The following is a 16,332-nucleotide window of genomic DNA, read 5'->3' as shown; positions in this document are numbered from 1 at the left end:
GGCAGGGTTGCCACCAGATTTCCAACCAGCCAGGTAGGGACAAAAAAAAAAGGTCTTTCATGGCAAGTGAAGACCAAAAAAAAAAAAAAAAACCAACAGTAGCTCTGCACTAAGTGCAGAGCTTCTCATGTTTAATGCATTGCAGTTCCGCATTCAACACAAGTAGCTCTGTGTTTAGCCATATATTGGCATACGGGCCAATTAAAAATCGTTAAACACGGAGCTACTTCTACCCGTATGCCAGGTATACGGGCCAATCAAAAAAAAAAAAAAACAAAGCGGAGGCTGGCCGGGATTTAAACCGGCAGGGTGGGACTCTGGATCAGGCTGCTGATCTCGGGATAGTCCCGCCCAAATAGGGACGTCTGGCAACACTGCTTAAGGGAAGGCAGGAATTACACAATTTATATAATGTTGGACTGTGACAGGTGTTATAAAGAAAGAAAACTATACATAATATATGACATATGCAAAATATTATAGTTAGTTTTCTTCTCTGTTAATGTGTGCATGCCTATGTGGTCAGTGATAATTTAACAAAGGTGTTAAAAAATGTTGGGTGCATTCATAGGATCACAGGAGATTACTAGGCTATAGACCCGGAAGTCATTTTTAGCCCAGCCATTTCATCTCAATGTAAAATCATAGAAATGCTAGTCAATACCCAAGACTGCATTAAGTGATGACTGCCCATATCCAGGAGGGTTGTGGGCTCTATCCCTGGTAAAAATTTAACGGTGCCTCATCCACTCATCCAGGTTCCTCTTGAACAGTGTCATAGAGGTGCTCCATTTCATATGAATTGGTAGCCTGTTCCAAAGATGTGGCAGTTGCTGGGAGATCAATCTGTCCCTCCAGCATGTCCTATTTAAGTCACAGGCCATATTTAGGTCCCTGGAACAGGTAACCCTAGTCCCATTTGAATTATGGATATGCAGCAAATTCAATAGGTTTGGGTCTTGGATTACTCTCTAGACCAGGCATAAATGTCCCCTAAGAAGTCTATACAATACAGCGTATAGTGACAGGGACTTTAGTTGGTCTGTGTAAGGCACATGCTGGAGTTAGGGGAGAAATGGCTCCAGATGGTACTTGTGACAGTATGGACAGAAAAGCTGGTGTACAAAAACAAAAAGGACAGTCAAAACTGTGGGCAGTATAGGTGTATCAAACTCTTGTCACACTGCATAAATGTTCTGCAGAGGTGACTGCTGAAAGGATATGCACAGTAATAGAAAGTATGATGGGAGATGAGCAGTTCAGATGATCAGGATGCAGCACAAATGGCCTGATGTTTGCAGTGAGACAGACAGTCAAGAAGAAGCGAGAGATGAGGAAACTGGGCATTCCGATACTTGGAAAAGTCTGATTTGGGCAGTTCTGTGATGGTTCTAAGTCCCAGAAACATTGGTAGAATTAGTGCAGGCTATGTACAAGGACCCAGTCACACAAGTATGGGAAGAATTAGTGCAAGTACAAGGGCCCAATGACAAACATGGGAAGAATTAGTGCAGGCTACTTACAAGGACCCAATGACACAAGTAGGTGAAGAATAAGTGCAGGCTATGTTCAAGGGCCCAATGACACAAGTAGGGGAAGAATAAGTGCAGGCTACGTACATGGGCCCAATGACACAAGTAGGGGAAGAATAAGTGCAGGCTACGTACAAGGGCTCAATGACACAAGTAGGGGAAGAATAAGAGCAGGCTACGTACAAGGGCCCAATGACACAAGTAGGGGAAGAATAAGTGCAGGCAATGTACAAGGGTCCAATGACACAAGTAGAGGAAGAATAAGTGCAGGCTATGTAACAAGGGCCTAATGACACAAGTATGAATGGCATTAGGAGCCTCAAAGGGTTTCCCAATGGGAGTGGGTGTGCATCAGGGCTCAGGTCTGAGCCCTCTGCTGTGCATACTGGTGAGTGACTACATAAGTAAACAGCATGAAGCAGACAGTTCAACAAAGCTGCTATATGCAGATAATGTAGCTTTACAGACAGACGCTAAATAACTTCATCAAATGATAGGGGAATGCAAAACTGAAAATTGAAGGAACATGGGATGAAAGAGTACAGATTGTAATGGCAGCACAAAGGGGGAAATTAGAAGCTGAAAACCTGAGATAGAAGGGAAAGTAGTTGAACAATTTAGCAGCTTCAAGCATCTTGGGGGGGGGTGACTGAGGTGAAGGGAAGTCTAAATTAGGAGGCTAGATGGGGTCTGCAAGCCAAATGACACTGAGTGTTGGAGGTAGTGTGAGACAGAAAATTGTCAAAGAAGCTAAAATGTTGTACATAACAGTGGTCTGACCAGTATTACTGTAGGATACGTACACTTAAGCAGCAAAAGCAGAGCAGTTGTGGAAGCTAGAAGAGATGAAGTGCCTCATACAGGCAGCAGGATGAATACGAGGCCGATGAAGAAATGAAGATAAACCCAAGTAGCTCCAACTGCAGAGAAAGTCAAAGAAACATCATGATGGTTTGTGCACATGCTTTTGAAAGCAGAAGGCAATCAGATTTGGGACAGAAAGGAAGGAAGCAGTGAGAGAAAAGGGGACCCAGCAGAGAGATGAATGGATTGTGTGACAGAGACCTGCAAAAATAAGGTGCGATTGACAAGGAATGTAGGAGAGTGGCATTGAATCAACAGAGAGAGAGAGAGACACACACACAGAGACAGAGGCAGTTGAGGCGATACCCCAACCTAATACAGAAAATGGGGAAAGGGGATTGCTGACGTGGATAAATTACTAAAGTGCTTGCAAACAAAGTAGGTATTTAAGCTGTAAAATTTATTAAGCTGGTTCAGGATCTATACTGCAGACAAACACAACTGTCCCTTACTTTTGACACTTTAAAGACTGGACCATTATTGGGATGAACTTTGGAGTTTATAGGGGAAATCCACCAAAACACTAAATACATCACTTTTCAACTGTAGGATTAAGAAACAACAGAAGTTGTACTATCCTACACAGTGAACAGACACATGTTCGGTCTACATACTGTGCAAGGACCCATCTAATATTTTTCTGTAAATACATTGCAAATCATATGCTCCCCTAACAACACAGACACTCCTTTAATCTGAGGACCTAAAACCATCCCACAGACAAAAAAGTATTAAAGAAAATATTTTGGATCAATTAGAGCCTTGCCTTCTAAGTCCTATGGCACTTGGAACAAGTCTGAAAACACCTAATGGTGCAGAATAAGCATAAGATTACCTGATATGGTAAGGCCTCCACAGTAGAAGCAAGTCCATGGAAAGGTTCTGCCCTCCCATCTGTCCCAGCCGCATTTCTAGATAAATTCTGAATTTGTAGAATAAGCAGAAAATTACCAGGACTGGCTGGCGGTATGGACAAGTTCTGCACTTCTTCCAGCCCTAATCCTTCTCAAGTTAGGTGGCCTTACATTTGGTCTCTTACAACCTGTCGTTGGTTTCAACCAACAAAATAAAATTATGTACTCAATATATCGGTCAACTGCAAGAGTTGATCTTCGGTCTGATGCATTTAATAGCTGCATTAATTTCTTCAGTCCTTCAGCTTTAACATCTTGTTGTACCTACCCACTTAGATATACCTACATTCACACAAACAGTTGCTTTCTAAGACACCAATAGTTAAACACAATTTTGTTTCCCTATATTTTGGCATGAAGTTTCTTCCCTCTCAAAGGCAGGAATACAGCTTTATCATCATCTACTTTCGGCTGTTCCCGTTAGGGGTCGCCACAGTGGATCATCTGTTTCCATTTCTTCCTGTCCTCTGCATCTTGCTCTGTCACACCAACCACCGGCATGTCCTCTCTCACCACATCCATAAACCTTATCTTAGGCCTCCCTCTTTTCCTGTTACCTGGTAGCTTCATCCTTAGCATCTTTTTCCCAATATACTCAGCATCCCTCCTCGGCACATGTCCAAACCAATATAATCTTGCCTCTCTGGCTTTGTCTCCAAACCTTCCAACCTGGGCTGACCCTCTAATATACTTATTCCTAATCCTGTCCACCCTCGTCACACCCAGTGCAAATCTTAACATCTTTAACTCTGCCACATTCAGCTCAAACTCCTGCCTTTTTGTCAATGCCACTGTCTCCAACCCATATAACATAGCTGGTCTCACGATCCTCTTGTATACCTTCCCTTTCACTCTTACTGGTACTTGTCTGTCACAAATCACTTCTGACACTCTTCTCCACCCACTCCATCCTGCCTGTACTCTCTTCTTCACCTCTCTTCCACACTCACCATTACTCTGAACTATTGATCCCAAGTATTTAAACTCATCCACCTTTGCCACCTCTACTCCTTGCATCCTCACCATTTCTCTGTTCTCCCTCTCATTAACGCACATATATTCTGTCTTAGTCCTGCTGACCTTCATTCCTCTTCTCTCTAGAGCATATGTCCATCTCTCCAGGGCCTCCTCCATCTGTTCCCTACTCTTACTACAGATCACAATGTCATCTGCAAACATCATAATCCACAGGGACTCCTGTCTGATCTCGTCTGTCAACCTGTCTATCACCACTGCAAATAAGAAAGGGCTCAGGGCTGATGCTTGATGTAATCCCACCTCCACCTTAAATACATCTGTCACTCCCACCGCAGACCTCACCGCTGTCACACTACCCTCTTACATATCCTGTATCACTCTTACATACTTCTCTGACACTCCCGACTTCCTCATACAATACCACAACTCCTCTCTAGGCACCCTGTCATACGCTTTCTCAAAGTCTACAAAAACACAATGCAACTCCTTCTGACCTTCTCTGTACTTCTCCATCAATACTCTCAGAGCAAACATCGCATCTGTAGTGCTCTTTCCCAGCATGAAACCATACTGCTGATCACTAATCATCACATCCCTTCTTAACCTAGCTTCCACTACTCTTTCCCATAACGTCATGCTGTGACTGATCAATTTAATCCCTCTGTAGTTACTACAGCTCTGCACATCACCCTTATTCTTAAAAATAGGTACCAAAACACTTTTTCTCCATTCCTAAGGCATCCTTTCACTTTCCAAGATTTCATTAAACAATCTGGTTAAAAACTCCACTGCCATTTCACTTAAACACCTCCATGCTTCCACAGGTATGTCATCTGGACCAACAGTCTTTCCATTCTTCATCCTCTTCATAGCTATCCTTACTTCCTCCTTGTTAATCCATTGTACTTCATGATTCACTATCCCCACATCATCCAACCTTCTCTCCCTCTCATTCTCTTCATTCATCAACCCCTCAAAGTACTCTTTCCATCTGCTCAACACACTTTTCTTGCTTGTATGTTTGCCTCATTATCCTTTATCACCTTTACCTGCTGGACATCTTACCTAGCTCGGTCCCTCTGTCTAGCCAATTGGTACAGGTCATTTTCTCCCTCCTTAGTGTCCAACCTTTCATACAACTCTTCATATGCCCTGTCCTTAGCCTTCGCTACCTCTCGCTTTACTATGCACCTCATCTCCTTATACTCCTGTCTACTTTCTTCATCTCTCTGACAATCCCACTTCTTTTTTGCCAACCTCTTTCTCTGTATACTCTCCTGTACTTCATGTTCTCTATATAAAAAAAAAAAAAAAGCAAGCGGGTCCCAATATCACCAACAAGATTTTGTGAATCTAGACATACTCAAATGCAATGGATGGATTAACTGACAATATATGCAACGTTACCTTTCTCCAAAGATTGCTAGGTGAACCAGCCAGACACGTTTAGCTATAACAGAGACATGACTCTGACCACTTAGTAAGGACCCAGGGATTGTACTAAACTACTGTATGTTTTGGTATGACAGAACACAGTCATTTTAAAATTCAGTTTTAGCTTTGCTGGATCTTGAACCTGTACTCTGCCCTTCAATCAACTGTCTTCATCCACTGAGAAGGAACATCCTTATAACTGTTGAGCCAAAGTAAATTCATAATATTTGCCTGTATCTATACTTCTCCAGACTTCCCCAAAGACATGCCAGACAACACTATCATGGTTGACCACTACGATCGAGAATTACTTATTCTGTACATCAAATAATTTCTACATCATCCACTCTATCCAAGTATAATGTTTAGCCCAACTTATTAACATTATTACCAAAACTGATAAAGTCACTAAAAAAAAGCATACTGGAGTGTATTTGCTGTGCCTAAAGCCGATAACATCATGCATACTGTGGACATGGCTGATATCAGTGACCCTTCCCCTGCTTTACCTGTTCGGCACATGAAACCGCACAGTTAATCTTTCACTGGAAACACTAAAGGATTCGACACTTGCGTCTTTCTTTATTCATGTCCTTAAGTAGGTGAGTTGGTCACAGCCTTGTTGACCTTGATGCCGCAGCAGACAACAGTAATATTTTTCTCACAGTAATGAAACCCATGCTTTTCACTTAGGTGTAAGACCAAATCCAGGTCTCCACCTTACAAGCATACATATCAGCCTCATGTCCCCGTGTGACAAGTCATGAAAATAGCACTACCAAGCTAAATCTGCTGATAAGTTTCTAGAGTTTCAGAAAGCTCTGTAACAAAATGTATAGCCTTACTCTCTGAAAGCAATGTGTCTTACTGCAACCAGAAGAAACTGCTGTATATAAACAATCCAAGACAACTTTGGAATAGTGTTTACCTTAATCCTAAGAAGGTAAAAGGGCTCCTGAACTATCCCCTCTCCATTCATCTTTGGATAATGATGCAAAGAAATTTGGTCATTTCTTTAACTCTACTTTGTCAAAACCCTCCTAATATGCTCCTGATACCAGCGGAGTTATATCTCATATTTTCACTCTTTTCCAGGACTGGGTAATCACATTTTAAGACACCTTAAAACACTCATATCATTTTAACTTGCAGCACATGGTTCCGCTTCATTGCCTAAAGTTGCCTGTTGATACCAAAACTTTTCCATTCTACATTCTCATTAATTGTTCTTTTCAGGAACATTATATAATTTTTGAAGCTATTATAGCCCAGGTTGTGGTTGAAAAGGATCCTTAGTCCAGTTCAGTTAGTATAAATAAATAATTAAATTAAATAAATACACAAAATCATCCACCCCCACATTTTACAGCTGAAGCATCTGTGGTTCTTTTTCACATTTTCAACAAAAGTTACATCAAATCAAATTCCACCATCTAAGTGCCTAGTATATGAAAGAAACAGAACATGTATGTAGTTAACTACAGTGAATGCAACGGGCAAAACAAATGAACTGTTACTTAGGTTCATAAGTAAGTACTAGGCCTAGTGCCCTTGCAGGTCATTTTAAGTCGGGCAAATTTCCCCTCAAAGGTGAGAATCAAACCCTGTACCTTGCATCTGTGAGGTAGCCACCTCAACCATTACGCCAATCCCCAACTTATCAAGTTCAGAAGTTGCATCCACCATTGAAAGTATGCACTGGAAATCCAAAAGTGATGAGACATCAGGTCAACAAACCTAAGGCCACTGAACTTGTAATGTTCACTGTACACTCTTGGATGAAATCTAGCATAAGGTACCATAGGGGTATCAATGCTGCCCTACGACCCAGCATTTCAAGACAAAGGTGAGTTGAAATGTGTTGAGAGTCTAAGAACATGAAAACCTTTGCTAGGAGGGACTACTCGGCCTTCCTGAGAACACTGGAAAATATGAAGGTCTCTCCAAACACCACTATTATTGGGCTATTTCAACTACCCAACATAGAGACTGCATATTTACTCTGGCTCCAACAGCCCTTCAAAGGTTCCTAGAATTTATAAACTCAAATGCTATGACAAAAAACTCCAGTTCACAAGACTACTGGAGAAGCATACTGGACCTGTGGGGATCATCATCATCATGGGGGACCAGTCCAACAAAACAAACTTAGTTTAAATCCAAAATCCAAATCCAAAAAAAACCACTAAAACCACCACACGCCCAGATTTAATGAAGCTTTTATACACTACATAAATAAGCCAGCCAAAATACTTAAAGGAACATGAACAATTAACCTATCCTAAATATTAGTTTAAAATCTAGCTTTTATAAGCATTCATTGAAAATTCATTAAAAAAGATTATAAAAAATACTAAACATTTACATAAGTGTAAAATATAAAAATATAAAAACAATATATAAATATATAGGAAGTAACACAAACCACGCATTTTAAAAGATTTATTTTGCCTATTTATCAAAATTGGTTTTATACTAACAGCACCATTAAGACCAGGTGGTTTATCTGCTTGTAAACGAACTATCCATTCATATTCCCTTGTTTGTAGACAGTTATCTAGATCACCTCCCCTTGGTCCTAGAGTTAACACACAAATAACTATTTAAAAGTGTGATCTGGGAAGTCCATTATATGCCTATACAACGCATTTGATTCAACTTTTCTTTTCATTTCAGACTTGTGCTCTATTATTCTATCCTTTAATTTCCTACATGTTTTTCCCACATAAAATACAGCAGATAAACCACCTGGTCTTAATAGTGCTGTTAGTATAAAACCAATTTTGATAAATAGGCAAAAACAATATCTTTGAATGTTTGTGGCTGTGTTACTTCCTATATGTTTATACATTGTTTACATTTTTATATTTTATACTGTATATGTAAATGTTTAGTATTTATAACAATCTTTTTAATGAATGTTTTCAATGAATGCTTATAAAAGCTAGATTTTAACTAATATTTAGGATAGGTTAATTGTTCATGTTCCTTTAAGTATTTTGGCTGGCTTAATCATGTGATAGAATTAATCCTCTATTTAAAAGTAATGAATGGATGTATTTTTTATATGCTGAGGAAGGGTGTAGACCTGAAAGCTTCATTAAATCTTGACGTGTGGTGACTTTCGTGTGTTTTTTGGATTTTGCTGAACAACTAAGCGTGTTTTAACTGTGATATTTGTGCTTTTGAGAGCCACTGTGAACGTTATAAGAGGAAAAGTAAGCCAGCCATTTCAGTTTTTAAACTTTGAAACGTTTGCTGCTCAAAGCATGAGTTCTACAATTAAGAGACTGTTGACAAAATCAATTAATCCTTTAATGCAACTTACTACTGTGGAACCTATAACAAGAGATGCAGATACAAGTAAAACTATAAGTGAGTTTAACAAATTAATATTTGATCTGGAAAAGAAAGTCCAAAACTTTAAGTACTTGCAGTGGCAGAGACTGAGTTTTTTAGCATACTTGGAACTTGGTATAGTTCCTAGAGGGCTTCGTATTTTGAAGATGCCATCGTATGGGAATACATATGAGGAGCTCTTGAGACAATGGCAGCAACTAAATTTGGAGCTAAGTAAGAATTATATGAAACTGATGAATAAATATTTTGAAGAAGTGGAGAGTACACTGTTAGAAGAAATAGAGAAGCTGGAAAAAGATATGGTGAAATTGTTAACTACAGACTTTTTGAATGAATACCAGGCGTTCGTGAGTAGAATCCAAGTCCTGGATAGTAAACTGGAGGTTCAGAAGAAACGTAAACTTCAGCGTGACATAGAAGATTTTAAAAATGGCCGTATCTTCTCTTGGCCAAAATTTGACTACAAAAAGGCAACAAATCACCATAAAATAATACGATGAACAGGGATGCCAGGACAACACGAGGAAATCTAGATCAGCTGGATGCGTTTGAGATACCGGCAACGCCAACGGACATAACCACCAATCCTGATGAGCGTATGGAAGGTGTGTCGCTCTGTTCCGGCATTGGCTACACAACGAGAGCCAAGTCGGCCTAATGAAGAAAGGGTTGAAGGGAGCTCGATCTCCAGTGAATCCACCATGACTGGTAAGACAACGAGCAAAGCGAGTACGCTATCGGTGCAGAATTTGATGATAACGGATGTGAGACCAAAGGAAAAACGCAAGCAGATGGAAATCTCTTCTTTTTTACCGTTTCAATTGAAAGAACCGGAGAAAATCCCATTGCAGCTGAAGAAGCAATCTACTATAGAAAAGACCATACAGCATTCAATGCTAGCAATGAAGAGGAAGAACGAGAGTCCCAAACTACCCAACAAGGCAGTTCGCAGATAAGACTGTATGGTCATTTATATAAAGGTACTGTAAATATTTCTAAAGTGACTTTAACAGATCAACATTATGAACTATTAGCTAACGGGATGAAATTCATCCCTACATTTACTGACACTATAGTTGATGTAATAACAGATGTAAAGCTATTTGCTAGAAATTTAATGTTTAAATTAATGTTTAAACAGATGCATGATGTTCATTCAACTTTTAGAAAACTGAGTACGTTTATACATAACTTTCACCAGTAATCGTGGCTTTTTCGGAATTAGTGGAAGTAGAACTTAGAAATGTATATGCTGACCAAAGGGTCAAGAAACTTAACAAAACCAAGTTTAATTTGTCTTACACTGACTATAGGGCGCTTCAACAACTAAAGAAGGATGAGAATATAATATTAAAACAAGCGGACAAGGGAGGGGCCATAGTAATAATGGACAAAGCATGGTACATGGATAAGTTTAAAAACTTTGTCTGATGACACAAATTTAAAAAAAATATCATTTGTAGATGTAAAGAACCATATAGCACAAGTGAATTTAGCAGTATATGACATGCATCTAACACAATATTTCTATAGAATTGTTAACTTATTTTACTGTCCCATGCCCTAAAATTCCTCAAATTTATGGAATACCAAAATTACACAAATCTATGAGTGACCCCCCCCTTGAGACCTATAGTCTCAGGAAAAGGGTGGGTCACAGAACCTATATCTATATACTTGCAAAGAGTGTTGGCTAAATACTTACCCAAATGTACTACCATACTAAAGGCTACATTTCATTTTTTGGAAAAGTTTGATACGTGGTATAGAAGAAAAGAAGCAGGGATGAACTTTTTTCTAGTTACACTGGATATAGCATCATTATTTACAGTCATCCCGATAGAATATGGAATAGATGCCATTAGAAAATTGTTAATGATGGAATCTATGCTTCAACCATGTGAGATAGAAAATATATGTTCATTACTTGAGTTGGTGTTGACAAAAAATATTTTTATTTTTGATGGAACGCCATATCAACAACTAAATGGGGTGGCCATGGGAACATCAGTGGCCAATAGTTTTGCCAATATGGTGCTATATATTTGGGAAAAGGAATATGTAATGAATGAAACTAATAGATTTAGCCATTTGCTAAATAGTTATTGTAGATTTGTAGATTGTTTTTTTACATGGACAGGGACAGTACTTGAATTAGAGAGTTTTGTGCAGTATTTGAATAGTACTACAAATTTTTTTGAGTTTAAAATGGAATACTCACTACATGAGCTAGTTTTTTTAGATGTGAGTATTCAGAAAAACTATGATAGAGTAGTAACTAGGGTACATAAGAAGGAAGTATATGCTGAAAGATATCTTAAGATGAACAGTATGCACCCACCACATATTTACAAGGGAATTTTAAAGTCGCACTTAATAAGGGTTAGTAGACTTACTACTGAGGAAAATAGTTTTATAGAGCAGCTTAATAAAATGAAGGATGAATTTATGAAAAGTGGTTATTTGTTAACAGATGTAAATCAAGCATGTGATGAGGTTATACAAGGAAGAAAAAACATATATAAACCTATCTTTGGATTCACAAATACGGAACATCAAGATCAAATAACAGAAGGTGGTGAAAATAAAATAAAAGATAATGTAAGATTTGTTACAAGTTATAACACCAATACCATAAAAGTTCGTAAGATTATTGAAAAGAACTGGGTGATACTGATGGCCCAACCGGAATTGAGGGACATCCTGGGTTTGAGACCAAGATTTGCTTACAGGAATGGGCAATCAATAAAACAGATGCTCTGTTATAAAGATTTTATTGATGTTCCAAAAAATATACCAATTAAAATAGGAACATATAAATGTCATAATTGCACTTGTTGTATGGATATATATGAAACAATAGGATATTTTCAGCATCCCTTAACAAATGAAGAATTCACCTTTAAATGTAGGGCTGACTGTAATACGACAAAATTAGTTTATTTAGCAACGTGCACACAATGTAATGTATTTTATGTGGGAAAAACATGTAGGAAATTAAAGGATAGAATAATAGAGCACAAGTCTGAAATGAAAAGAAAAGTTGAATCAAATGGGTTGTATAGGCATATAATGGACTTCCCAGATCACACTTTTAAATTTAGAGTTATTTGTGTGTTAACTCTAGGACCAAGGGGAGGTGATCTAGATAACTATCTACAAACAAGGGAATATGAACGGATAGTTCGTTTACAAGCAGATAAACCACCTGGTCTTAATAGTGCTGTTAGTATAAAACCAATTTTGATAAATAGGCAAAAACAATATCTTTGAATGTTTGTGGCTCTGTTACTTCCTATATGTTTATATATTGTTTACATTTTTATATTTTATACTGTATATGTAAATGTTTAGTATTTATAACAATCTTTTTAATGAATGTTTTCAATGAATGCTTATAAAAGCTAGATTTTAACTAATATTTAGGATAGGTTAATTGTTCATGTTCCTTTAAGTATTTTGGCTGGCTTAATCATGTGATAGAATTAATCCTCTATTTAAAAGTAATGAATGGATGTATTTTTTATATGCTGAGGAAGGGTGTAGACCTGAAAGCTTCATTAAATCTTGAAGTGTGGTGACTTTCGTGTGTTTTTTGGACGCTATGCTCCAGACCAGAAGTGTATCCCTCACTGGTAAGATCAGACCATAAACTAATCTCAATGGATATTCACATCCCGACCCCACCCCCTGCCCAGAAAACCACAGTGAAAAACTTCTCTAAAGCAAATTTCACACCCCTCAAAACTGAGGTGGAATCCTTCAAAGCCCCCGGGTCTGTGGAAAATACGGCCCAGACCGCAGAATCCTTTATAAACGCATTCTATGAACACCTTCAGGAATGCATGGATCATACGATCCCAAATAAAACCAAGACCCAATCCTCCAAAGGCAGACGTCCTGTCTGGTGGACCCCAGCCATAAACAAACTATACAATAGAAGGAGGAAGCTACTAAATGATAGAGCAAAATCCCAAAAAGGGAAGGCATCACTGATCAGTATTAGCAAAAACTACGGGCACACATAAAATTGTCTAAGGCCAGCTTCGAGAGAAAAATTGCACAGGACACTAAGGATAATCACAAGGCTTTCTTTAGTTATGTTAGGAACCTGGGTGGTAATTCCCAGATATGCTCAGAATTAGTCCAAAATGACAAAAAATACACAGAACCCACAGACATTGCCAACATCCTAGCTGACAGGTTCAGCGCAAACTTCTCCCCCCCCCCCACCAAAAGAGCAAATATCTATCCCAGAGTGCTGCCCCCCTGACATCTCAGATGCTCAGGTAAGAGCCTCCCTCTCCAAAGCAAAAAACACAGCATCAATGGGACCAGACGGTGTCCCGGGCTGCGTCCTACATGAACTCCAAGAAGAGCTAAACCCAAACATAAAACTACTGCTCAATCTCAGCCTTACTACAGGATATGTGCCCAAAGAGTGGCGTACAGCAACAGTGGTCCCTCTCCATAAAGGTGGTGCCTCAACGGATCCTGGAAACTATCACCCCATAAGCCTGACTAGCTTGGTCTGCAAAGCTATGGAAAGGATCATCATGGACCTCATAAATAAAGATATTGGGGACCTACAAACACTGGATCCTACCCAGTTCGGCTTTGTTAAGGGCAGAATCCTGCCTCTTAAACCTGGTTGATTTCTTTGAAACAGTCACCAAGGCCATTGACGAGGGGAAGGTGGTCCACACAGCCTACCTGGACCTCGCAAAAGCCTTCAATACAATACCCCACTCGGGCATTATAGATAAGCTCACCAGCTTAAATATAAACCCCTATGTCACTAGATGGATTGCAAACTGGCTCAGTGACAGAACCCACATGGTTAGAATTGCTGGAGCCATGTCAGACTCCAAACCAGTTACAAGTGGTATCCCACAAGGCTCAGTCCTGGGACCTCTCTTGTTCGGTATATATTTCTCGGAGGTACACGCCAACACGGAAAGACTGTGGCTGACCAAGTTCGCAGATGACTGCAAACTGGGCACCATAATAGACTCTCCAGCCGACACAAGCATCCTCCAAAAGGGCCTCATAGAAACATACAACTGGTGCCAGAGCCATGGCCTCAAGCTAAATGCCAAAAAGTGTATAGTCATCCCTTTGGCAAAACAAAGTGCCCACAAATTACCACATAGGTGGTAATCCATTAAGTACAGAAGAAGTAATTAGGGACCTGGGGACCCAAGTTGATAGCAGTCTCTCATTTGACAACCACGTGGCCAAAGTGGTTAGAAAATCATTTTATATAGCCCACCTAATCATGAAGGGATTCACATCTAGATCAGGGGATGTCATCGGGCCTCTTTACTCATCCCTCATCAGGCCCATAATGGAGTACAATGCCCCTTTTGGGATGTACCTTACCAGACACCTGCAGCAACTGGAAAGACCCCAAAAGTACCTCACCAAGAGGATCAAAGGGCTCAAACAGATGCCATATGCTGCCCGGTTAAAGAAACTCCAGCTCTACTCAGTGGCATACCGCCTGTTCAGAGGCGATCTGTGCCTGACGTATAAAGCCATGTCCAACCCGGAATTAATGGACATGCTGCACCTCAGAAAATCCAAATCCCATCGAGCTACGCGCACGAGACACTTGAACCTCAGCACTGAAATAAATAGGACATGCTGGAGGGACAGATTCATAACCCAGAGGCTCCCTTCACTCTGGAATAAAATCCCAGTCCAGGTTAGGCAGAGTCCCTCATTGACTCTCTTCAAGAGGAATCTTGATGAGTGGATGGGAGATCGTAGGTTTACCCTGGGTATCACTTCTGTGTCACTGTTAGACAGAGGCACAGTATACTAACCTCGAAAAAGGGCATAGCAAAAAAAATTTAAAATGGGTGGCGAAAGCCAAACACATTCTGGCTAGGCTTATAAATGCCCTAGGGCAGATAGCCTAGTATGAACCTATGTGCTCTGCAAACAAGTGCAGCCAGTGAATATCAATGGTTGGGAGAAGCTCATTGACTTTCCAAGGATTGTCCTGATGGTCAAAAAGTGGAATAGCAAGATTAGAATCTCCTTTGCAGTAATCAGTGACTGAATTGTAAGCATAGGCATGAATTCGTCATCTAGATATGGGAAGACCATGTCTCTACAGAAACTGAATAGCCACCACTGATAGCACACATTTGATGAAAACCCCAAGGCTAAAATAAGAACAAAAGGGCCCAGAAATGGTAATGATGGTTTCCTATCCAGAAGTAAAGATTCCTCCTGGTTTCCTTAGCAATTCTGATTTGGGAATAGACATCTTGGATGACAAAGGGATGCTGTGATGATGTGAGGTATTGCCAGCTATGCTAAAAGTAATTATCTGGTTTAGGCCATAAAGATTGCATCTTGCAGTACTTCATCTTGCCTTGCTCTAGTAAGTGAACTAGGGGACAGTAATTCTTTAGATCAGTCAGGAAAGTATAGTGAGATTAGTTAAGTATTGTTTTTAAGATTGCATCTTGCAGTACTTCATCTTGCCTTGCTCTAGTAAGTGAACTAGGGGACAGTAATTCTTTAGATCAGTCAGGAAAGTATTGTGAGATTAGTTAAGTATTGTTTTTCTGTATCTGTGTGAATCCTTCCATCGGTGTTATTTTTAATATTTCCTGAGTCTAAAACTCTGTTGTTTATTGTAAACAGATATTTAGTAATTTCCTGTTCTTTTATTATTTATTAAATATGTTTAAACTTTTCACTGTGGCTGGTCTTTTAGAGAATATTTTAACCTTTGAGTGTGCTTGTATTAATTGGTGACACTGTGGCCACTCCTGAAAGTCTTGCTGGATTGCTCAAACAATACCATTTGTATTAGTATTAATTTTACTCAGCATAATTGGGTACCCCTGTAAGAGCCTTAGAGTAGCTGGCTTTGGAGTGTTCTGGAGGTAGTGGAAAGTACAGTTGTGTACCAACCATAAATGTAGATGTTAAAGTGTATTCACTGTTGCAGTCATTACAAATTGGGTTATCCTGCTGGCAGGCGACCCACAGTCGGCCAGAGTTCCAAAGTCTAGGTCCAGCGTTGGTTGCTGTCGCTTCTTCCCTGACACGTCAGTGCACCAGGGGTATAAAAGATGCAACCGACGCCATTTTCTTCAGTTTTTCTTGCCCCAGATGTCAGGTGCCCCCAAAAAAGGAAAGGCTGGAAAAATTGTGTCAAAAAACATGCATGTACCAAAATAACATTTCCTTCATCTACAAGCAAATACATCACATAGGTTGTAGAGAGT

The 16,332-nt window shown here is 39.6% G+C and overlaps 1 protein-coding gene across 1 annotated transcript in view; it reads left to right on the top strand.

The window, feature by feature from the left end:
- LOC122810835 (bestrophin-2-like) overlaps positions 1–9,582 on the top strand; it is a 310,332-nt gene extending 300,750 nt beyond the window's left edge. The window contains exon 9 of the mRNA XM_044082389.1: positions 8,913–9,582. Coding sequence (XP_043938324.1) covers positions 8,913–9,582 — 670 coding nt within the window. The remainder of the gene's footprint in view (positions 1–8,912) is intronic.
- The last annotated feature ends 6,750 nt before the right edge of the window (positions 9,583–16,332 follow it).

Source organism: Protopterus annectens, chromosome 9.part0 (assembly GCF_019279795.1).
Source record: "Protopterus annectens isolate FY-2018-M chromosome 9.part0, PAN1.0, whole genome shotgun sequence".
Taxonomy (NCBI): Eukaryota; Metazoa; Chordata; order Ceratodontiformes; family Protopteridae; genus Protopterus; species Protopterus annectens.
This window is presented reverse-complemented; position numbering and strand designations above follow the sequence as displayed.